This window comes from Sus scrofa, chromosome 12 (genome assembly GCF_000003025.6).
Source record: "Sus scrofa isolate TJ Tabasco breed Duroc chromosome 12, Sscrofa11.1, whole genome shotgun sequence".
In the NCBI taxonomy this organism is placed as follows: Eukaryota; Metazoa; Chordata; class Mammalia; order Artiodactyla; family Suidae; genus Sus; species Sus scrofa.
The window spans coordinates 21,199,776-21,220,316 of record NC_010454.4 but is presented as its reverse complement, the minus strand read 5'-3'; the positions used below and the strand labels follow the sequence as shown (position 1 = coordinate 21,220,316).

Genomic DNA, 20,541 nt, shown 5'->3' with positions numbered 1-20,541 from the left:
GGTGAGGATAGTTATTTCTGCAAACTTCCTCCTTCCTGCTAGTAGCCCAGACGGCTCAGGAGAGGAATTTGGGGAACATTCAACTTTGTTGGTCGGACACCTGGGCACGGGATCCAGCCTTGCTTACCTTGTCAGCAACAGCGGCACAGAACTCCTTTCATGAGTTTATCAATAGAAATGCAAACTTTAACATTGGCTTAGTGGCTGGATGAGGAAGTTGGCAGGTGTTGACTGTCCCGACTTTCTGTGCTAAGTTCACGACCTTGGAGGTATGGTTATCTCACTTGATTGATTCTGGAAGAGGCGTTCTCCACATGGTGTGGTGTTGCCACCAAAGCCTCCTTTCTGGTACTGGCATTGCAATGGGCTCCACTCATCCTCTGGGAATCCTGCAGCCTTGCAGCTCCGGGCGAGTGTCCAGCAACCCTGTACAATTGGCTTATAAAATTATTCCCATTTTACAGATACATGAACAGGTCGGGAAAGGCTCTGAATTTTCCTAAGGCAGAACTGGGATTTGAACAGTTCAGGTGTGTAACTCCTGAGCCTGAATACCTAAACACAGTGCGAACATTTGGCGTAAGCTTCTCTTTGTAATTTGTGCTTCTGTTCCCCAGGGGATCCCTGTTCCCCACTCCTCCCCACCTCATCAGTCCTCCAAAGGCCTCTCTAGCCAAGCAGTCCTTTCACCCGGCTACTCTCAGTGGTACCTTCCTGAACTTGGGAAATAACCAGTTATACTCACTTACTTTTTTCCACAAGGAAATGGTGGTCTTTTTGCACAATTGGTTGATCTGTCCCAGATTGGAAATTAGATTGTTTTTTCCTAGCATCTAAGCAAAGGAAGATGTCCAATGGCGTGACTTGGGTGATTTAGAATCTAAGAGAAATCTTACCTACCAAGTCCTGTAGGAGTCACCTCAGAAGTAAGTTCTGTTTCCTAGAATCAAAGAATTCTAAAGCCAGAAAGACTTGAATTCACGAAGAAGAAAACAGAGGAGCAGACAGTGATTTAGGAAGGAATGGATATCAATAGATATCTTTCCAGTCCGGTGGGCTACTAGGACCCTTCACACACCATATTCCAACCTCACTCCAAACTCTGGATGTTCGGATTCCATTACTGCCATTGATTATCAGAGGTGAGGAATATGAGCCATAGGGAAGAAATTTAACTTGTCCAGATGACACGAATACAGAGACTCAAGTCTGTCCAGCCCATCACACCTCATTATGAATTAGAGAGATGAGACACTGCCTAGAGGTCAAGGTGTGTCAAAACAAGAGAACTGGGAGAAAACACAGGAACAAGACCATGAGCTCTGAAGCCAGCTCTGAGTACAGTCAGAAAGACACACCTAGGCTTGGCTTCCTGCATATTGCTTTGCTCCTCAGTAAACTGAGGGTTAAAAAGTGACAAATCCTGCAAGGATGTGATGAGGTATGACTCTTGGAGGTCATGGGATGGGCTCGTACAGAGGAAAATGCTGAGCACTCCTGGACGGCCCTGCTCTTGATGTAGACACTGACGGCAGCCTCGGGCTGCCAAGAACTCTAACCATGGCTGTGACCCCAGATACAAGGATGGAAAAACGTGCCTTCACTCTACCCCAGGGCAAATATAAAATTTCAGGGAAACAGAAAGAAAAAGAGCCAGCAAAATTATTCAAGACATAAGCCTGGAGAAAAGTCAAGAGTGTGCACCTGATGTGTCCAGTTGGCTAAGAGTTCAGACCAGGACAGCCAGGAGCCAGTAAAACAGGTCACCAAAGAGCATGGACATATCAACGGAAAAAGGACTGGGGCCCCAGTGGAAGATGGGTCTGGGGCCAAAGAGTATCAAATATGCTAAGTCCAGCATATAATTCTGGTGTGGAGCTGGGTGGGGGATTTGATGAAAGGAATGTTGGTGTGAAAGACAAGATGGTATATAAAGTCTAATGTTGAGCACGGAACAAACAAAAAAAGAAGTTCCTACTTTTCTCTCTTTTTTCTCTTTAAGAGAAAAGTAGGACCAACTGATGGATAATCAGAGGAGAAATATCTGCTTTGCAAAAGCTGTGCATAAACATAATCTTCCATGATCCTCTTGGCAAGTGTATAAAGAAGGCAGAGAAGAATAGAATATTCCCTCCAATTTACTTTTGGGGAAACAGGTTCAGAGAAGTATGTGTTCTGTCTAAGGACCCAGAGCTGATGAGAAGTCAGGACTAGAACCCAGATTCTGGTAACCTAGCAACCTGGCTCATTAGAACAGCCTAGAGAGCTTCTAAAATTTCCAGGAGTTCCCATCGTGGCTCAGTGGTTAACAAATCCAACTAGGAACCATGAGGTTGCGGGTTCGATCCCTGGCCTTGCTCAGTGGGTTAAGGATCCGGTGTTGCCGTGAGCTGTGGTGTAGGTCGCAGACAGGGTTCGGATCCCGCGTTGCTGTGGCTCTGGCGTAGGTCTGCAGCTATAGCTCTGACCCCTAGCCTGGGAACCTCCATATGCCACAGGTGCGGCCCTAGAAAAAGACAAAACATAAAAAAATAAAAATAAATAAAATTTCCGGTGGTCAGGCTGCATCCCAGCCCAATGATATCAGATTCTCTGAGGGCAGACTCAGACCTCAGCATACTTTTTTTTCCACTGTACAGCATGGGGACCAGGGTACACATACATGTAGACATAATTTTTCCTCCCATTGTTGTGTTGCAATGTATGTACCTAGACATAGTTCTCAATGCTACACAGTAGGATCTCATTGTAAATCCATTCCAAGAGCAATAGTTTGCATCCGTTAACCCCAAGCTCCCCATCCCTCCCACTCCTTCCCTCTCCCCCCAGGCCCACAAGTCTGTTCTCCACATCTCTGATTTTCTTTTCTGTGGAGACGTTTGTTTGTGCTGTATATTAGATTCCAGTTATAAGTGATATCCTATGCTATTTGTCTTTCTCTTTCTGACCTATTTCACGCATATTTCACAGCATATTTTTAAGTGGCACTGGGTGATTCCAAAGCACTATTGAGTTGAGAGCCATGTCCCCCGTGTGTGTGTTTGCTGATAATGAAGGAACATCTATAAACCATGTAAAAGCCACGTGGAAGTATTTAAGGGGATGTAGAACATATTTATTTACAAAATTAAGTATAGCTACAAAGATGGAGATTTTTGTTTTTTAAAAACCATGGCAGGAATTCCTGGGGAGTTCCCATCGTGGCGTAGCAGAAGCGAATCTGACTAGGAACCATGAGGTTGCGGGCTCAATCCCTGGCCTCTCTCAGTGGGTCAAGGATCCGGCGTGGTCCTGAGCTGGGGTGAAGATCACAGAACATGGCTCGGATCTGCTGTTACCATGGCTGCGGCGTAGGCCGGCAGCTGTAGCTCCAATTCGACCCCTACCCCTGGGAACCTCCATATGCCACAGGTGCAGCCCTAAAAAGACCAAAAAGAAAGAAAGAAAAAAAAACCACGGCAGGAGTTCCTGCTGTGGCACAGTGGGTTAATGATCCAGCTTGTCTCTGTGGAGGCGACGTTCAATCCCCGACCACCTCAGTGGGTTAAGGATGCAGTGTTTCTGCAGCTGCCATGTTCTGGCTTGGATAAATCCCTGGCCTGGGAACTTCTCTATGCTGCAGGGACAGCCAAAGGAAAAAAGAAAAAAAGAAAAGAAAATAGCATATTTATAGATCCAAAAAATTTTGCCCCTGGCCAGAATTTTCCTTTATTCCCCCTACACTCTCTCTGCTCAAAGCTCATTTGGAGCTTTCTGTTTTGACGATGTCTATACCTTCTTATATCTAGTCTGTTGATTGCAAACCTTTGTACTTTAATGATAGGTTGGATTTTTTTTGTTTTTTTGCAAGCCATTCAAAGAGAAACCTTGTGAATAGGTAGACCATGAAATTAGATATTCAAAAAAAAAAAAGAAATTTCTATATATTTGTGGCCCATAATTGACTCAAAAGCCAATTACTTTTTTTTTTTTTTTTTTTTTTTGTCTTTTTGCTTTTTCTAGTGCTGCTCCTGCGGCATATGGACATTCCCAGGCTAGGGGTCTAATCAGAGCTGTAGCACTGGCCTAGGCCAGAGCCACAGCAAAGCAGGATCCAAACCGTGAATGCAACCTACACCACAGCTCAGAAAATGAGTATTAAGGAGAAATTGGAATCCTTGTACATTGCCGGTGGGAATGTCAAATGGTGCAACCACTATGGAAAACAGCATAGTGGTTCCTCAAAAAATTAAACATAGAATTACCTTATGATCCAGTATTTCCACATCTAGGTATATACACATAAAAACACGGAATGCAGGGGCTTAAACAAAAGATGTGTACATCAGTGTAAACAGCAGGATTAGTAACAATAAACAAAAGGTCAAAATAACACAAAATATCCATTGATGGATGAATGAACACAGAAAATGTGTTAAATACTTATAATGGATTATTGTTCAGTCTTTAAAAAAGAACAAAATTCTGACACATATATGCTACATGTATGAACCTTAAAAATATACAAAGTGCAGGAGTTCCCGTCGTGGCACAGTGGTTAACGAATCCGACTAGGAACCATGAGGTTGTGGGTTCAGTCCCTGCCCTTGCTCAGTGGGTTAACAATCCGGCGTTGCCGTGAGCTGTGGTGTAGGTTGCAGACGCGGCTCGGATCCCGCGTTGCTGTGGCTCTGGCGTAGGCTAGTGGCTACAGCTCCGATTCGACACCTAGCCTGGGAACCTCCATATGCCGCAGGAAGCGGCCCAAAGAAATAGCAAAAAAAAAAAAAAAAAAAATACAAAGTGCAATAAGCTAGACACAAGAGGACAAATAACATACAATTCCATTTCTTTTCTTTTTTTTTTTATGGCCACACCTACAATGTATGGAAGTTCCTGGGCCAGAGGTCGATTGGAGCTGCAGCTGTGGCCTATGCCACAGCCATGGCAACACTGGGTCTGGGCCATGTCTGCAGCCTACACCACAGCCTACAACAACGCCAGATCCTTAACCCACTGAGCAAGGCCAGGGATCGAACCCACATCCACATGGACATTATGTCAGATTCTTAACCCGCTGAGCCACAATGGGAACTCCCAATTCCATTTCTTTACACAAGGAACCCAGGATGGTCAAATTCATACAGACAGGAAATAGAATAGAGGTTACCAGGACCTTGGGGCAGGCGAGCTTGGGGAGTTATTGTTTAATGAGTCCAGAGCTTCCATTTGAGATGATGAAAAAGTTCTAGAGATGGGCAGTGGTGATGGTTGCACCACAGAATTGTATGCTAAAAGTGGTAAAAAAATGGTCACTTTTATGTTATATACATTTTATCAAAATTTTAAAAAATCGGGGTGTTGGCAGCACTCTCCTCCTTTCTGGAAGCTCTTCATAAGAGTGAAGGAAAGATACCCATTCTTCTTTTTATTTTCTTTCTTTTTACTTTTCCTTTTTTTTTGGGGGGGGGGCACACATGTGGCATATGGAAGTTCCCAGGCTAGGGGTCCAATTAGAGCTGCAGCTACCAACCTAAGCTGCCGCCACGGCAATGCCAGTTCTGAGCCGTGTCTGGGACCTACACGGAAGCTCGTGGCAACTCTGATCCTTAACCCACTGAGCGAGGCCAGTGAACCCGCATCCTCATGGATACTAGATGGACACTAGTTGAGCAGCCTAGGATCTCTGAAAGATACCCATTCTTGCTGAATGCTGATGCCACTTTCAGTACCCTGAGGTTTGCCTGCAGCACCCACCTGAGTGTTCACAGGGCTGGGGATGATGCTTCTAACAGCACCAGGGCTAATTTGATCCCTTGAACAAATTAGAAATAACATGCAGCCAGGAGGGTGTCTTTCTTTATGGGTCTCCCCCCACCCACCGCCGCCACCACCACCATCCAGACTCTGAACACGTGTCCAACAGGTATTGGTTGAATCGAACAGAGGAAGTGGAAGTATTAAAGGAAAAGTGGGTGGGGTCCCCGAGCCCCAGAATCGGGGAGGAGAAGCGAGCAGCCGGAGCCCAGGCTGAGAAGGATCCCCAGCAAGGACATCGGGGGAAGAAGAAGTCATGGGCACAGATGCCAAGCCAGAGGGCCCCTTCGCTGAGTGGTCCTGAGGCTGCCTGGACCACCAATAACCCATAATAATAATGCAGTGCTGGACCTACAACTTCCTGCTGAGAAAGATGAGCCTCTTTCCAGCTCCTGGCTCATACGTCCTCACTTGAGATTTGGATACAATCCGCTCTAGGAGATGTCCCGGCCGAGAGGGGAAGGTGAGAAGAATCCAGAAATGGCCCAGGGGAGATGGGGCCACAGTGCCCTCTTTCTTACCACCCTGCCTCCTCACCCGTGAGGCCAGGGCACCGAGCCAGGCCTCTGCCTACCAGGCATGGAATGGCTCTTGTATCCAAGAGTGAAGCCATGACATGGCCTTGCATTCAAGTGGCTTTTTATAGAGTGATGGGTGCAGCGAGACAAATGAATACCAATGAGAAAGGCATCTGCTTTGCCAAGGAAATCAAGTTTATTGGGAGGTTACAAGGGAGGGCCGCTGGCACGTCAGAGGGTTCTCTGGGCAAGCCAAGAAGAAACAGTCCCCAACGCAGGAAAGGGTAGTCAGGGAATGGACTGGAGTAGGTTGGGTGGGTTTCATCACTGCTTCCCTGGGGCAGCTCCAGCCATGCAAATTGGGCTTTCAGGCCAGTTTGGTGGAATGAACCAGGGCCAGGTCAAAGCTCTAGAAGCCTGGGCCCTGCCTCCTTGCTCCTCTGGCAACTCCTGGGCTCTAGCGCACAAAGGAGCTGCAGGGCCCGCAGCGGGGGCGGGGGACACAGGGTGTGCAGGGGACAGCAGGGGCACAGGGGGGGCAGGGATTGGACACACAGGGCGTGATGGTCTTGGCGTTGGTTGTGGCGCAGGGGTTGCAGGGCAGCCTGGAGAAAGAGAGAGATGCGGACAATGAATTGAGGGAGACTCGTGATGTATGCCAGAGGGACCCCAAGAGTGCACTGCCCGTCTGGACTTGACCGGACCTGTAACAAAGAAGGGCACGGGCTCACCTGCTCTTACGTTCACTATCAGTGCTCAAGGTCTTTCTGTTCTGCAGCGCTGGACAGAGGCTCAGAAACTCTGGTCGCAGCCCCCCACCCACTTCCATTTCCAGCTGGTGACCTTGGATAAGTCACTTAACCCCTCCAAGCCCCAGAAGGAGGACAATAGGGGGGCTTGCCAGTCTCGTGGTAACTACAAGGTCAGATTAGGTAGCATTTGGAAATTCACCCGCCACACAATACAGCATTATAAAATCGAAGAAATATCATTGATCCCATTTCAATATCATCACAGCAAAAGGCAGAGACTTGACTGTACAATGTCAGCGTGTACATCAAGCAAGTCCCGCCTTTGTATGTTTTCATGATAGCCACACTGTTTTCTGAGTTCTGTTTCAGCCTGTCTGCTCTGAGGGCATAATTTCCTTTCCAAGGTATGCAACTTTGGCCAGGCGTCCAACTGAGACAGACGCTATGGCTCCATCAAGCACCTGCAGCTGGGTACTCACTTGCAGTCCTCGCTCTCCAGCAGCCCCCGGTACGTGTTGATCTCACACTCCAGCCGGGCCCGCACGTCCAGCAGCACCTGGTACTCCTGGTTCTGACGCTCCAGGTCAGCCCGGATCTCCGCCAGCTGAGCCTCCACGTTGCCGATCAGGCCCTGCACCTGGGCCAGCTGCGAGCTGTAGCGGGCCTCCGTCTCCGTCAGCGTGTTCTCCAGAGAGTCCCTCTGCGGCGGCAAGGGGGCCGGGGTCACACGCCTGCTCCCCCAAGGGCTTCTGCACGCGGTCCCAGGAGGCCACGAGCCCCACGAGCTGAGCACAGGACAGCCCAAGGGCCTCCCGGGGACCCTGACCCCCCCCCCAGCTCCCCTCCTCCCTAGGAGCCTCCCCTACACCCACCAGGTTGTGCTGGGCCTGCAGCTCCACCTCCAGGGCGTTGACCGTGCGTCTCAGCTCGATGATCTCCGCCTGGTAGGACTGCAGCTGCTCCGAGCTGGACACCACCTGCTTGTTCAGCTCCTCGGTCTGAAAGGCCAGAGGGGAGGAGACGGGATCAGACCCTGCCTGCGGGGCCCCGAGGGAGGCGCCCAGGGGCCGGAGTGGCCAGGGCCCGGGATGCCCACCTGCCTGGCGAACCATTCCTCCACGTCCCTGCGGTTGGTCTCCACCAGGGCCTCGTACTGGCTCCTGGTCTCGCTGAGCACGCTGTTCAGGTCGACAGTGGGAGCGGCGTCCACCTCGATGTTGAGGCGGTCCCCGAGCTGGCTCCGCAGGGAGTTGACTTCCTGTGAATGGAGAGAAGGAGAGAGTGACTGTCCACCATGAGGAGTGGACCTTATGGCGCTGCTTGTTGAAGTCCTGTTGGTCCATTTCCTTGGGAAAGAAACTTCTAGTGGAACAGTGTGGCCTTGGAAGGCAAGGTGGCCTGTGCTCAATGCACACAGCTCCTTCCCACCATGGCTCTGCCATGGCGCTTGGATTCAAAGAGAATTTCCAGAGTTCCCATCATGGCTCAGCAGTACCAAACCTGACTAGTATCCATGAGGACTCGGGTTCGATCCCTGGCCTTGCTCAGTGGGATAAGGATCCGGCGTTGCCGTGAGCTGTGGTGTATGTAGGTCACAGACACAGCTCAGATCCCAGGTTGCATAGGCCTCAGCGGCTGCTCTGATTCAACCTATAGCCTGGGAACGTCCTTATGCTACAGGTGCTGCCCTTTAAAAAAAAAAAGAGCCAAAAAAAAAATTCCCAAGGGTATTCTCGGGTGCCACTCAAGGAAGACTACAACCCAGCTTTCCCAGGTTGCAGATTGGCTGCTGCTGATCTCAAAATGAAAAGAATTGGCAGCACAATTTCAGATTGCATATCAAACAGTTCTTGCCATTCAGATCTTGTCACAGGGCCTCCCAAGAGTGAGAAGGGACCTCAGATCATTCTTCTCCAAGACTTTGAGAGTGGAGACTCATAGTCACCAGGCTGGATATTTTGGCTTTGAGGGGAGAGAAATGATTTTGCACAGCATATGAGCAATCCTGGGACTTATCCTCCAACACAGCAACCAACCACAAGCCCACAGAGGTGCTCTGGGCTGGTCAAGTGATGCATGCACCAGTTTCAAGTGAAAGATACAGCTTATCTGGGATGGTGGATAGGGTTCCTCTCTAGACGTTTCCCTTCATCGTGAAGTTTTGGTGTTTTTAAAGGAAATTTAAAAGACTGCTTTCTGATTTTGCTACCCCCAAATCACAAAAGCTGCCCTCAGCCTGAGGCTGAGTCAGGTTTCTTCATTTCTGGTTTCTGGACTCACCTCCTCATGGTTGCTCTTCAGGCAGAGCAGCTCCTCCTTCAGGGACTCCACCTGGGCCTCCAGGTCAGCCTTGCACAGGGTCAGCTCGTCCAGGATCCTGCGCAGGCCATTGATGTCTGACTCCACCAGCTGCCGCAAGCCCAGCTCCGTCTCATACCTGCACCAGGATAGGGTCAGAGCAGTGATGGGCAGAACTTGAAGACCCAGGAATGACCTGGGAGAATCCTATTCACCCTGTCTTCCCATGTTCAGCAATGAGTAGACCCAGGAGACAGAGGGTTCTGGAGGCTCAGTCAAGGCTCAATATTGATCCAAAAATTCGAGTCCTCCATCTACTTCCGTGATTCCTTCGCTTGATTCTCCTCCCCCTTGATCCTCTGCAGAACCCTTGACAGCTGATGGCTTGGACTGTTGTCCAGGAAGCTATGGAGATCCCTTTTAGAGACTGAACAGAAGGCGGTGGTCCCCAGTGTGAATTCTGCACAACTCACTTGGTCCTGAAGTCATCGGCGGCCAGTTTGGCATTGTCGATCTGCACCACCAGCCTGGCGTTCTCAGACTTGCTGCACAGGATCTGGGGGCATGAGAGGTTACTAAGTGGGGATTGAAAAGACATATAAAGGCATTGACTTCTTTAAAAAGCCATTTTGAAAGTAAAAGAAGGAAGCCAGGAGCATGATAGCTCAGACACAAGAAACACAGTTCTCTCCCACAGATTGAGAGGCATAGCCACCTCCCCTCTCTGAGAGATGACAGCAAGGTCCCTCACCTTCTGCTGGAGCTCCTCGATGGTCCGGAAGTAGGACTGGTAGTTGGGACACACCAGGGGCTCCTGCTGCTGAGACCGCTCCTGGATCTGCCTCTCCAGCTCCGCGTTGTCCCGCTCCAGCTGGCGCACCTTCTCCAGGTAGCTGGCCAGCCGGTCGTTCAGAAACTGCATGGTCTCCTTCTCGTTGCCATTGAAGGCGCCCTCGCAGAACCAGTTGCCGCTGCTCACAGTGGCGGGGATGTTGCAGGCTCCGGGTAGGGTGATACCCTGGCAGCTGGAGGGCACGCAGGGCCTGGAGGAGGAGCTGGAGCGGCAGCTCAGGTTGGGCAGGCAGAAGCTGTAAGGCATGATGCTGCAGGGACTGAGGTACCTGGCTGAAGACAGAGCCCAAGTTCTCCAAGGAGCTTGTGAGTCTCCAGCTTCTAGGGAGCATTTATACCCCCTCTGCAGAGGGTGTGGACACGGTCTGTAACATCATTTTTCTTTTTACTTCTTCTCTGCTTTTCAAACGCCCTTTGCTTCAGTCTGTTATTGGCCTTCCTCAGAAGAGTCCCTTATCCCATAAATTTTTTTTTTACTTGGGCTTCCTGTTAAGTCAGGACTCCTCTTCAGGCTTACACCCATACCACAGAGTCCTGCGGTAGACCTTCAAAGAGGCCCCATGGTCTAGCCCAAGTAACTGCCCTCGTTAACTAGGAGTCAGTCCATCCAATGACACTCCTTTATAACACATGATCCAGTAAAACCATAATCATGCTCACCTCCTGGCCCACCTGGCACATCCAGGGAGGGACTAGGATTGAATCGAGGAATATGATGCATTTAGAGGCAGCAGTGGACTCCCTTGCCATCTGCATTGAGAGAAGAATCCTTCAACAATGTAGCATCTCAAACTTTGGAAACCTTGAGATGGATAAGGATTGACTCCAGCCATGGCCAAGAAGAATGGACAGCTCTTTGTGTAATGCTACATGCAGATCCCTTTAAAGGACTAGAGAGGAATTTGAACCATAGAGGCTTTGAGAATTAGTCTGAGAACAGGGAAGGTTCTAGAAGGAGAGATCGTCTGGAAAAAAAAAAGCTGACAAAAATGCAAGTTGAGAGATCCCCCAAAATGCATTTAAATTATCTAGGGGAAGTATCCGGAGGCAGGTGTGAGAAAAGAATAAAGCAGTCCCTCCAGTAAGGAAATAGCCCAACAGAGCCTCCTCAGGCATGAAAACTTCCTGTTGGCTTTAACATAAAACACTTTAAAATGTCCAGTTAGACCTACTAACATTTTGCCCAATTCTCCAAGTAAAATTGACACCCTAGGAAGAGGCACCGTATCCTGTCTTGGGCTCCCACCATCAGCCTTATGGGGTTATATGCAATATGGTTCAAGAACGAAACTTTGAAAGGTACCAAAGGGTTGCTCTGTGGTCATATAATTGAACCTGAGGACCTGGGCACCTAGGAGTGAAAACGAGGTGACAGAGCATAAGCAGGAGATTTTGCAAGGCAAACTTGGAGTCATCTGGGGTAGATTTGGGAGGTGAAGGGAGGCACCAGAAGGTCTGAGGAAGGGGTGACCAAAGTTTCAGACAGATAAAAGTTGCCTAATTATAGGCACTCCCAAGTACCTTCTGCATCAGCTCCTCAACCCCCACTGTGGCTTTGGCTGCCTGCCAGAGGCAGTTTTATTGACAACTTATTGGAGTCCTTCTCCCGGGTGAGCTTTCATGACAGTATTCGTGCTGCTCTGCTTGAGTCCAGATGAAAGGTCTTTCCTCTACCCTCCCTAAAGCCATCATCGCCGCTCACTCTAATGCAATTCAAACCAAAAGCTCCAGACGCTTAATAAAATCAAAATTTCTTGTTTTCCTCCCAGGCAATTAAGGGGGAAAAAATAGGTGGGTCCTGAGGCAGATCACTGAGACTTCCCAGAGGAAGGAAGCAAGGCCAAGCAGAGGCGGCGGTCACAGAGAGCTCCTGCCTCACTCATCCAAGCTTGGGACAAATAGAAAGACCTATGATTCAGACTGATGCGCATTTGCTCATAGGGAGCAGCTCAGGTCTCTGCTGTGCAACTCTTGTCAGCCTGCTCCAAAGCACTGGATTTCCAGCAATATGGAATGCAGTCCTGCCTTCCTCCCCATAGGGAGCCCAAGCTAAATGCCAGCAGCAGCCTCCAAGCTCTTTGGTCTTATCTACTGATTGGCCAGCATAGCATCATGGAGACTTTAAGCAAAGGAGAATGTCTAGGTTCAAGGTATGAGAAGACTCAAGGGTTGGGTCAGCAAAAAATGCAAAAGGAGAATCTGCATGCAGTGCAGAGAGACCAGAGAAATGGGGAGAGATGGAAACAGAGAGAGGTGTGTTTAATAAGATATAAGAACACAAAGAAGAGGCTACGAGGAAACCTGGAAAGACTGCTCAGAACCACACCGGGCCATGCTGATCAAAGCTAACTTGTCCTCAATGAGGGAACCTAGAGGATGGAAAGCTGAGAAGTAGCCAGGGTAACTTGAATTGATGCACAGAAAAGTGGTCCAGCCTGCTGAGTGTCCTGCAAGATGTAAATGAGGACTCAGAAAATATCTACAGACATGGGACCACAGCTTCTGAGGCCTCGGACAGAAATGACATTGCTCTAAGGTGTCCAGACCAGAGCAGCACCTCCACCACCCAGTGTGAGTTCTGCCTGTGACTGAGAAATGCACTGTGGTCAACACCCAGGAGGCAAAATGTCCTAAAGAGGCACCTGCTCCTGAGTGTGAGGAGGAGAAAGGAAGAAAGGAACAGTGTAGTCAGACCTGCATGGCTTCAGGCCGTGGGCAAGTGGCAACCCCACAGAAGATGCAGCAAAGAACAGGCTATACTTGTCACCTGCTCGTTTCTCCTGGAGAGTCCTTGTTTCCCTGCAGAAGGTGAAATGGCACAAGAATTCAGGAGGGAGACAACAGATGAACTGGCTGGTAAGTAAACATAATGCTACTGTCCCTTGTAAATCTAGCTTCTTTCTTGCAATGTTTTCATAACATCAATAGGCTTGAGTGAATTTGCTTCTTGAATTAGTGGGGAAGATGGGACTCTGGAGTTGTAAATTCTCCATGGCCTCATTAAATTAGAAGTTGACTTCATGTACTCTCTTGATTTCCTTACTGAACTACTTGCAAATTGTATTCATTCAGAGAGAAATTGAGTGGTCAAGGCACTATTAAACCCACCTTTCTACTTAGTTCAGTTTTTTCTCTTTTTTAAAATGTATGTTATTGAAGTATAGTTGGTTTACATTGTTGTGTTCATTTCTGCTGTACAGCAAAGTGATTCAGTTTTACATATATTTATTCTTTTTCATATTCTCTTCCATTATGGTTTATTACAGGCTATTGAATACAGTACAGTAGGACCTTGTTGTTTATTCATTCTGTATATAATAGTTGGCATCTGCTAATCCCAAACTCCCACTCCATCCTTCCCCCACCCCCTCCCCTCTTGGCAACCACAAGTCTGTTCTCCATGCCTATGAGTCTTTTTTCTGTTTTGTAGATAAGTTCATTCGTGCCATATTTTAGATTCAAGCGATGTCATACAGTATTTGTCTTTCTCTTTCTGACTTACTTCGCCTCGTATGGTAATCTCTAAGTCCATCCATGTTGCTGTAAAGGGCATTATTTCATTCTTTTTATGGCTGAGTAGCCTCCCGTTGAATATATGTACCACATCTTCTTTATCCATTTATCTGGTGGACCTTTAGGTTGTTTCCATGTATTGGTTATTGTAAATAGTGCTGCTACAGAATTCAGTTTTCTCAAAACACATTTATGTATCAGCTTCTCCATGCTGGGCACGGAACTAACTTGAAACAGAAGAGTCATCGTTCCCATGGTGGATTATCTTTTTACGATCAACTCAGGCTAAAATGGGGCCTCAAGGTATATGAGAAATATCAAGATAAGGAGTTGAGCTATTTAAAAAGTGTGAGATGGATGTTTGGAAATACATTTGCACTTGATGTAATTAGAAAACTATATATATGATATTGAGGGCAACACTCATTTGTTGAACTTCTACCAAGAGCCTGACATAGTCCCAGGAAGGGATGGGGAAGGGGGGGAGGAATGGTGGGAGGGTGGGGACAGGGGAGGGGAGGATGGCATGCTCTCAGTCCTGCTGAGCAGACAGCCAGGTCTACAACTAACCCCAACATAAGGGAGTACCCGTGGGTCCTTCATCCTCCCCCGAATTCCTTCCTTCCCTCCTCCCACTTCTTCCCACACCCATTCCTGCACCAAACTCCAGTCAGGCCATTTCAACCCAGTTCATAGTTCTCAGCCAGGAGGAGAAGGATGAGGCCATTTCAGTTTATTTTCCTTCCCCCCCCCCAAAGGAGATTTATTGATGACTCCACCCTCAAGGTGACTCACAGGTAGGCTTCAAACGACTGCTCTCGTTAGACTCCTAATCACTTTAAGAATCTCTTCTTTAACCAGGCCTGGCCATTAGTTATTTGATACTGGCTGTTGTTGCCCTGGAGACCATGGGGTGATGACGGGGAATGCTCAGTGCTTCAGCCCTGCAGCAACCCCGTAGGATCTGTGCTTGCTGAGTTTCAAAGCAGGAGAAAAAGGCTTCCAGGGATGGGACATAGGGCAGAAGACAGAAAAGAGGCCATGCTAAGTCAAGCAAGTGAAAGAGCTTCCTCTTCCTGGAAAAGGGAACGAGACTAGTGGAAGAAATGGAGTGACGTGTGACCTTGCTGGTGAGTGGACAGAGCTTTCCACCCTCGGGATCAGAGAGAGTTACTCGGGGTGGAGGCATCTTGGTGAGGGTCTTGGAGCCAATGTGAATGACTGAGGCACGTGTTTAGAACGTCTGACCACCAGGGGGGAAGATGAAGGAAGAGAGGACACATGGAAGGCTTGGGTACAAAATCTAGCCTCAAGGGGGAGCCTCGGCTGAGAGAGGCTAGGAGACAACCAGAGGTCAGAAGTTCAGTCTGAAATGTGTTTGGATGGGGAGGATATTGCAGGCTGGGAGGAAGCGCCAGGAAGATTATTCTTAGGGCGATTCCAGGTCCTTCAAATTCCATCTCAGCCACCCGACCCCAGCCTTGGAGACTGGGTCTGAAAGTGAAGTTTTATCCACACATACCTCCAGCAAAGTCCTTAGCAGTTTGGTGCAGGGAAGGGGCAATGGGCCAGGAATGCAAAGCCTTGGGTTTGAGGGGGTTGGGGTGGGGGGTGCATTTTACCTCCATAGCCATAAACGTTTTCTGCTGCAAAATGGGGATTTTGAAGCCTATTCTGTCTCTCTCAGGTTTGGGGAGTGGGGGCTCAAATTGGATGACATATATGACAGTTCTTTGTAGGAGTTCCCATTGTGGCTCAATAGGTTAAGGACTTGGAGTTGTCTTTGTGAGGATGCACATTTGATCCCTGGCCTCACTCAGTGGGTTAAGGATCCGGCGTTGTGGTGAGCTGTGGTATAGGTCACAGACATGGTTCGGGTCTGGCATTGCTGTGGCTGTGGTGTAGCCTGGCAGCTGTAGCTCCAACTCAACGCCTAGCCTGGGAAATTCCATATGCAGTGGGTGCAGCCCTCAAAAGTCGTACATACATACATATATAAAAATAAAAACGTATCCCTAACTTAGATCATAACATGAGTATCCCTGACTCATAGTAAGAACGCGATGAATGAGCATCAATGATGATGATGAAGATATGTGATGAGATGATGAAAAGGATAATAATGGTGGTGGTGGCAGTAGCGATGGAGTCTCTGGTCTCCAAGGAGTTCTTTGCACCTCCCCAAGCATAATTATCCTCTACCCAACATTCCTTCCAAGGAACCCAAATCACTTCTCACACAGACACACACACACACAGACACACACACACACACAATTTCTCATCAAAGCTAATATTCTAATTACAGATGACATGGACTTTACAAGCACAGGTCAATCACTTTGGGGCCACTTTGGGGCCCCATTGACTCATCTCATGTCCCCAGAAGAATCCCTCCATCACTAAGTGACTCATCTTTCTCCCTCTCCTTATGTGGGAAGAACAAGGCTTACCTCCTCTCTCGTGGTGCAAGAATAAGTAGCTTTCTTTTGTTAGACAGCTTTGAACTTGGATGAAAGGAGCTATTTAAGTACAAAGGAAGAGGTGAAGGTGTATGGGCCAGGTGCTAAATTAAGACTGGTGCAGACTGCTCTTTCTTGTTGGGAACTACTCTTGGGTAAGCACCTCAGGCATGCGTCATCTGTGCCCAAACACCTCTATGCTTGGGAAAAAGAATAGAGGGGAAGGGTGTGACAGCCTCTGACCCTTCCAGAGCTTTCTATGATGGAAGTCCTGATGGCTCCCAAGCCTGCCAGTCCTGTCTTCATAGACAGTGGCCAATAGATAGGATTCCAGGTTTGAGAGCTGTTGGAGGTACAGCAACAGATCCTAGCTTAAGCTCTCTCCACCACTGGGTCTTATTGTCCCTCCTGCATCAGGATGGGCTGGGCTCAACAACCATCAGCTGGACTTTGTAAATTTCTCAGCAAGTTTCTCTGATTCAGAGAGTTCACGTAGTAAGGAGGGAAGACAATAACCAGCTACCAGAGTCAATGTGAGGCCTCCATTTGTAGTTTCACTGATTCATAGGACCTAGAAACAGGGAGTCATCAAATGTGGGGGTTAAAAGACCCTCTACAACCATCTCATCCAGCTTCATCAGATGCTTGAGTGACCTCCTCAATGTCCCCATCAGGTTGTTGGAAAGGCCATCCGTGAATGCCTCCAGTGACAGGGAACTCACTGCTTGGCTAGCTCTGATGCTGCTCTCTGAAGGCCGTGGCTGCCTAAATACGGAACTCCTTGTTCATGTGTCTATTGACTGCAAGTTCCACACTGGCAGCCACCAGAAGGACTTGCCCTTGGAGCCCATGGGACAGTCAGAGGGGTGGTCTGGGTGGGTGAGTTTGGTCTTTTCTAGACCAATAGTGTGACGGCTCGGCAGTTACCATCATTTATCATGTTCAGCACTATCATAATGGGATAGCTCCTCATGCATGAGATCCATCAGGAGAGTAAGGCCAATCCCTTCTGAGAGGGTCTGGCCAGTCAGATCTCACACCCCAAATAAAGCCCCTAATCCAGTGGATCTCAAACTTGAGTGTGCATAGAAACACTTGGGAGGATCAAAAGAAATAGACTGCTTATTCAGAAAACTTGGGGTGGGGCCCAAGGATTTGCCTTTCCAACAAATTCCCAGGTGATGCTGGTACTACTGGTTGGAGGGCCAGACTTTTAGAACCAGCGCCCTACACCTTCTCATGTTTAATATTTTTGCCCCTTCAAAGCTTCCAAAGTATGGGCTTTGCATCTAGTTCAAAGAGACTGGGGTTCAAGCCTTGATTCAGCCACCAGCTGAGAAGAGTAACAGCCTCTCCCTCTTTGCAGGGTTTTTATGGGACTCTGTGTCACAATGTCTATGACGCCCTGGCTCAGTGTCTTGCTCATGATGGGCATATGATCACAAAAGCTGACTTTAGGTAGAGTGTTCTAGAGGGGCCAGGCAAAACCTCTGACCTGAGCTTTTCCTTTGTACAAGGACCGGATGGCATCACGCAGAAAGGGGGGGTGGTGGTATTTAGTCTGTATTAGTCTGTATTTTAAAGGCTCTGTGAATCTGGCTCTAAACAGGTTTGGTCAGGCCAAGAGCTGAGTATCTCTCATCTTTGCCATTTTGCTGCACTTCCACTTTTTTTTTTTTTTTTTTCTTGGCCACAGACATCCCTGGGCCAGGGATCAAACCCATGCCACAGCATTAACCCAAGCCACAGCAGTGATAATGCCAAGTCCCTCACCACTAGGCTACCAGGGAACTCCTGCAATTCCATTTCTAATCACTCTCCCCACTGGCTTTGCCATCTCCCAGAACCACTCTGGTGAATGAGCCACAACCCCTATTTTTATGGAACGTCTGGCTCAGGGAGCTCCCAGCATTATTCCCAGCGAGGAATGGGGAAACAGACCAGTGGGCACTGGGCTCCTTCCACTGCAGAAGTGAAGTTTATTAGCAAAATAAAAGCGAGGCGACCTGCCTCGTCTCAGAGAGACCAGGAGGCAGCAAAAGAGAGAAAATGAAGCAAGATGGATACCCTGAAGAGAGGAAGCACAAATCCAGGGCTGGGGCTGAGCTGCTGGACCGGAAAGCCCATCCGTAGGGAAGCACTGCCTGGCTTCCATTCCCCCGGGGCTGGCTGGGGAAAAAGGCCTGGGGTAGCAGGCTTTTGGGTGGAGTTTAAGGCTATAGATGGTTCCTATTTTCTGGCACCTCTGGCTGAGGAGTTTGTCAGCCTCGAGGTGATGAGAAGGACCCACAGGAGGCCCGAGGAAGCCCAGAAAGACAGGGAGAGCAGGGGGCAGGGGGGGTGCAGGCTGCAGGGGCTGATCAGGTGCTGGAGACTGAGGTCGCACACAAGTTGCCGGGAAGCCTGTGGAGAGATTTTTAAAAAGGTATTTGGAGTTCCTGTCGTGGCTTAGTGGTTCACGAATCCATCTAGGAACCGTGTGGGTTCGATCCCTGGCCTCGTTCAGTGGGTTAAGGATCCAGTGTTGCCATGAGCCATTGTGTAGGTCGCAGACAAGGGTCGGATCCTGCGTTGCTGTGGCTCTGGCCTAGGCCAGTGGCTACAGCTCCAATTAGACCCCTACCCTGGAAACCTCCATATGCCATGGGTGCGGCCCTGAAAAAAAAAAAAAAACAACCAAAAGACAAAAAAAATAAAATAAAAAAATAAAAAGGTGTTTAAACTTTGGCATGAGACATGCATGAAAGCACAAAAGAGACACTTTAGAACTGGAAGAACAGGAGTTCCCGTCGTGGCGCAGTGGTTAACGAATCTGACTAGGAACCATGAGGTTGCGGGTTCGGTCCCTGCCCTTGCTCAGTGGGTTAACGATCTGGCGTTGCCGTGAGCTGTGGTGTAGGTTGCAGACGCGGCTCAGATCCTGCGTTGCTGTGGCTCTGGCGTAGGCCAGTGGCTATAGCTCCGATTCGACCTCTAGCCTGGGAACCTCCATATGCCGCGGGAGCGGCCCAAAGAAATAGCAAAAAGACAAAAAAAAAAAAAAAAAAAAAGAACTGGAAGAACAGAGGGGGCTTAGACCTTAGAGGTCCCTGTAGGCTAAGAAAGTGGCTTGTCACAGTCAGGCTGCAGCCAGAGCTCCAAGGGCCCGTGTGCAAAGCCAGTGTCCTCTCCCACGTGGAAAGGAAAATGGCAGAGAGAAAAGCAGAGAGACTGGCGCAGCAGGAACAGGCCAAGGCCAGCCTTTTGTTCCTATTGCTCGCAGGGTTGCACTGCCTGTCCTCCCTTTGTCACAACCATATTAAGGAACCAAAATGAGAGAATAAGTCATAAAGAATGGCAGATTTTTTTAATGAGAAAATACAATATGGAGTTCCCATTGTGGCTCAGCAGGTTAAGAACCTGACTAGTATCCATGAGGATACAGGTTCAATCCCTGATCTCACTCAGTGGGTTAAGGATCCGGCATTGCCATGAATTGCAGCGTAGGTTACAGACGCAGCTCAAATCTGGCGTTGCTGTGGCTGCAGCGCAGGCTGGCAGCTGCAGCTCTGTTTCAACCCCAAGCCTGGGAACTTCCATATGCCACGGGTGTGGCCCTAAAATATAAATTAATTAATTAATTAATTAAAGAAGAAGTACAAATGCCCTATGCAATTTTTTTTTTTTTTTGGTCTCTTTAGGGCCACTCTCATGGCAAATGGAGGTTCCCAGGCTAGGGGCTGAATCGGAGCCCAAGCCACAGCGACACCAAATCTGAGCCACATCCCTGATCTCCGCTGCAGCTTGCAGCAATGCCGGATCTTTAACCCACTGAGCAAGGCCAGGGATCAAACCTGCATCCTCATGGACATTAGTCAGGTTTTTAAACCCACTGAGCCGCAACGGGAACTCCATTAAAACATCTATTTCTTTTTCAGTTGGGTTTTTTTTGTTTGTTTGTTTTTGTTTTTGTTTTTGTTTTTTGGCTGTGTCCTCAGCATGCAGAAGTTCCCAGGTCAGGGATCAAACCCGCACCATAGCTGTAACCAGAGTTACAGCAGCGACAACACCAGATCCTTAACCAACAGCAGAATTCCCCTACTCAATAATTTTAAATGCTTAGAGAGAAGCAGCCCTGGAACATTCCAGAGAGAATTCAGCAAAACCTAAACGCACAGACCTCTCAAAACTCCAGGCCCTGTGGCAAAGACTAGCATCTGGGAGCATAAAGCAGTTCACCGGACAGATGGCAAGGCTGCCGAGCTCCAGCACACAGTCCTCTACGTCCAGGCAGCCCTCCAAGCTTACTAGGCAGTAAGTTTGTCCCCAAAGATGGGGTCTGCAATGCCACTCTCTCCTTTTAGGTCACTC

General features: G+C 48.6%; 1 protein-coding gene across 1 annotated transcript; it reads right to left on the bottom strand.

Annotated features, from left to right (window-relative positions):
* Window positions 6,489–10,524, bottom strand: KRT31 (keratin 31). Its single transcript, NM_001244895.1, is given in 7 exon segments — window positions 6,489–6,919; window positions 7,546–7,766; window positions 7,939–8,064; window positions 8,163–8,324; window positions 9,347–9,503; window positions 9,838–9,920; window positions 10,116–10,524. Coding segments are annotated over 7 exon segments (1,245 nt in total). The 5' UTR covers window positions 10,464–10,524; the 3' UTR covers window positions 6,489–6,771.